The sequence below is a fragment of the Melozone crissalis genome, unplaced genomic scaffold (genome assembly GCF_028551555.1).
Source record: "Melozone crissalis strain CALT ecotype California unplaced genomic scaffold, PUWL_Pcris_2 ptg000086l_1, whole genome shotgun sequence".
NCBI lineage: Eukaryota > Metazoa > Chordata > Aves > Passeriformes > Passerellidae > Melozone > Melozone crissalis.
In genome coordinates, this window is record NW_026535863.1 from 2,194,231 (window position 1) to 2,198,200 (window position 3,970).

General features: G+C 65.3%; 1 protein-coding gene across 1 annotated transcript; it reads left to right on the plus strand.

The window, feature by feature from the left end:
* Positions 1 to 237: 237 nt before the first annotated feature.
* RBM15 (RNA binding motif protein 15) lies at positions 238 to 3,389 on the plus strand. Its single transcript, XM_054290829.1, has one exon. It carries the CDS (start codon positions 273 to 275, stop codon positions 3,096 to 3,098), a length of 2,826 nt encoding a protein of 941 aa, XP_054146804.1. The 5' UTR covers positions 238 to 272; the 3' UTR covers positions 3,099 to 3,389.
* Positions 3,390 to 3,970: the final 581 nt, after the last annotated feature.

Consider the following 3,970-nt stretch of genomic DNA (forward strand, 5'->3'; position numbering starts at 1 on the left):
GGAGGCGCGCGACGGCGGCAATTCCCGCCCCCCCCCCGCGGGAGCACGGGGCTGGCTGTCAGACCGACAGCGCAGCGAGCCAATGGGAACGCGTAGCGCCAGGAGGTGGGCGGAGCATCCCCGAGACGCCAGCCAATGGGCGAGGGCGCCGCCCTGAGCAGCCAATGGGCGCGGGGGGGGCGGCGCGCGCTACCGGCGCGGCTCGCAAGATGGCGGCGGGTGCGTGAGCGGGGCGGTCGGGGAGGCCCGGCGGGAGCGCGGCCGCCGCCGCCATGAAGGGCAAGGAGCGCTCGCCCGCCAAGGCCAAGCGCTCCCGGGGCGGCGAGGACTCGGCGTCCTCCTCCTCCTCCTCGCGCGGCAGCAAGAAGCCGAGCGGCTCGTCCGGCGGAGGCGGCGGCTCCAACGGCGGGAAAGCGGCGGCGGCGTCCGGCGAGAGCAACAGCGGGAGCGGCCGGCGCGGCGCCCACGCGGACAAGGGCGGCCGCGCCGGCAGCCGCGAGTACGAGAGCGGTTCGGCGGCGGCCGCGGGCGGCGGGGGCCGGCACGGCTACAGCGGTAAAACCGCGGAGGCGTCGCGAAGCAGCGGCAGCCGCGGCGGCGAATCGCGAGCGGCCGCCGCCGCCTCCTCCTCGTCCTCCTCGTCGGAGCCGGGCGGCGGCGAGTACAAGACGCTGAAGATCAGCGAGCTGGGCTCGGCGCTGAGCGACGAGGCGGTGGAGGACGGGCTCTTCCACGAGTTCAAGCGCTTCGGAGACGTGAGCGTCAAGATCAGCCGGCTCCCGCCCGGCGCCGGCGCCGCCGACGAGCGCGTGGCCTTCGTCAACTTCCGCCGGCCCGAGGACGCGCGGGCCGCCAAGCACGCCCGCGGCCGCCTCGTGCTCTACGACCGCCCGCTCAAGATCGAGGCCGTCTATGTCGGCGGAGGCAGCGGCCGCCGGCGCAGCAGCCGATCCCCGGCGCTGCTGGACAAGGAGTCTCCCTACGGCACGGCGGCGGTCGGGGCGGTGGCGGCCGCCGTGCGGCACCCGCCGGCCGGGGCCGCGCAGCGAGCGCTGTCCCCGGCGGGCAGCGGAGGAGCTTTGGGATACCGGGACTACCGGCTGCAGCAGCTCGCCCTGGGCCGGCTCCCGCCGCCGCCGCCGCTGCCGAGGGAGCTGGAGAGGGAGCGGGACTACGGCGGCTTCTACGAGGCGCGGGTGCGGCCGGCCTATGGGCTGGAGCGCGTGGCCGGTGTGGCGGCGGCCGGGGGGTTCCGCGGAGGAGGAGGAGGAGGTGCCGGAGCGGCCGCCGAGGAGGAGATCAGCCCCGAGGATGACCAGAGAGCCAACCGCACGCTGTTCCTGGGCAACCTGGACATCACCGTGAGCGAGTCGGACTTGCGGCGAGCGTTTGACCGTTTCGGGGTCATCACTGAGGTGGACATCAAGAGACCGGGGCGTGGGCAGACCAGCACCTATGGGTTTCTTAAGTTTGAGAATCTGGACATGGCGCACCGGGCCAAGTTGGCCATGTCAGGGAAGGTGCTGCTGCGCAACCCCATCAAGATCGGGTACGGCAAAGCCACCCCGACCACCCGGCTCTGGGTGGGCGGCCTGGGGCCCTGGGTGCCCTTGGCTGCCCTGGCCAGGGAGTTTGATCGGTTTGGCACCATCCGCACCATCGATTACCGCAAAGGGGATTCTTGGGCCTATATCCAGTACGAGAGCCTGGACGCTGCCCAGGCAGCCTGCACCCACATGCGGGGTTTCCCCCTGGGGGGGCCGGATCGCCGGCTCCGCGTGGACTTTGCCGACACGGAGCATCGGTACCAGCAGCCCTACCTGCAGCCCCTGCCCTTGCCGCCCCCGGCTCATTACGAGCTCGTGGCGGAGGCGGCTGCTTTTGGGGCTCACCGGGGAGCCCCCCCTGACCCTCTACGGGGGGCCCGGGACAGGACGCCACCGTTGCTCTATAGAGACCGTGACAGAGACCTTTATCCTGAGACAGAGTGGGTGCCCCCGCCGCCCCCTGTGCGGGACCGGAGTAATCGGGCAGCTGCCTATGACCCACTGGAAAGCCTGGAGCGCCGCCGGGATGGGTGGTCCTTGGAGCGGGACCGCGGGGAGAGGGAGCTGGGCAGTAGCAGTAGGGACCAGCCTAGGAAACGGAGGCTGGCTGAGGATGGAGGCCGGCACTTGGACCGTTCCCCTGACAGCGAGCGCTCCTCTTCCTCCCGAAAGCGCCATTGCTTGGCCACGACCTCTCCCCCAGACCGCAGCCCCGAGCTCCTGGGAGGCCGGGAGCGTTACAGTAGTGACGCTGAGCGCTCATCCCGCTTGCTCCTCTTGGAGCGACCTTCCCCCATCCGGGAGTCCCGCCGGGGCAGCCTGGAGCGGGGGCAGAACGAAAAGCGCGACCGCAAAAATTCCGCAGAGCGGGAGCGCAAGCATCGCGCCGCTGCCGCCGCTCAGGAGTGCAAAAGTCCGGCCAAAAAGGACGAGCGGGCAGCAGAGGGTGGTGGTGGAGGCTCCCGGCTCAAACCTCCTCCCCAAAAACAGCAGCAGGATGGAGCAGCGCAGGCCGGGGCGGCGCCCAAGCTGTGCTTGGCTTGGCAGGGGATGCTCCTGCTGAAGAACAGCAACTTCCCGTCCAACATGCACCTGCTCCAGGGGGACCTCGGAGTCGCCAGCAGCCTCCTGGTGGAGGGAGCGACTGGTGGGAAAGTGGCTCAGCTCAAGATCACCCAACGTCTCCGTCTGGACCAGCCCAAGTTGGACGAGGTCAACCGGCGCATCAAGGTGGCGGGTCCCAATGGATACGCCATCCTGCTGGCCGTGCCCGGCGCCTCCGACAGCCGCCCCGCAGCCGGGGCTGCCGAGGCCGCCACCACCTCCACGCAGAGGCCGCTCAGGAATCTGGTGTCCTACCTAAAGCAAAAGCAGGCTGCTGGGGTGATCAGCCTCCCTGTAGGGGGGAACAAAGACAAGGAGAACAGCGGGGTCCTGCACGCCTTTCCGCCCTGCGACTTCTCCCAGCAGTTCCTGGACTCCACGGCCAAGGCGTTGGCCAAATCAGAGGACGACTATCTGGTCATGATCATTGTCCGTGGGGCATCCTAAGGCCCTCGTGTTCTGTTCCCAACCCTGCCTACTCCTCCATGCAGCCCCTCCAGCGTGTGCCAGGTGCTATGGGATACAGCCTTAGCCAGCCCTGTCGTTATTTTAAATAGATCTTTGTTTGTAGGTGACTTTCCCGGGCAGATTTTCTGTTACTACATTTTTCTATAAAGATAGAAGCCAGAGAGGTTGGTTAGGAGTAGTGTGAATAGGATATTTTGAGAATTCCCTATCAATGGGGACAGCAGGGAGGCTCAGCCTGCTTTGATTTACAGAAAATAGAAAAATAATAAAAACTGGGGGAGGGGGGGGAGGGGGGTAAAAGAAAAACTCCTGTCTTCTTAATTTAGATTCATGTCCTTTTTTCATTTCATGTATTTTAAAGCAAATCCCAAGAGCTCGTCCTCGAGAGAGCTCCATACCGAACAGACCAGATTTAAAGCACTCAGTGGAAATGGAAAACCATAACTTTAATAACAGACTGGTGTCACCTCCTCTTTTGAATCCTTAAAATTCCTCGTGGGCCTCAGGCCAGGGGCCCTTTGGGATCCCTTCCCTCGGGAGCCGCAGTGGTTTCCCCGTTGAGTCGCGTGGCTCAAGGTCGACGTTTTTCAGGTGAGCAGCAGCTGCTCTCTCGGGTACACAGCAGAACACTGAATTCCTTTTTGGAAAGGGATTCCTTTTTCATCCAGCCCCCCCAGGTGCATGCACTGAAACTGGGCTTTTTAACAGGTGTATTTCCCTGATTTCCTGGTGTATCCCATTTGTGCACTTTGGGTTTGTAGCAGTGGCTAGGTTTGGTGAAGAGCTGAGGACTTTGTTGCAAACCAGGAATGTCTTGTGCTCACTCTGGTGTGCAGGAAACAAGGAGGTGC

Coding starts and splice junctions, on each gene's coding strand:
- RBM15 (XM_054290829.1), top strand. CDS start 273: ATGAAGGGCAAGGAGCGCTCGCCCGCCAAGGCCAAGCGCTCCCGGGGC.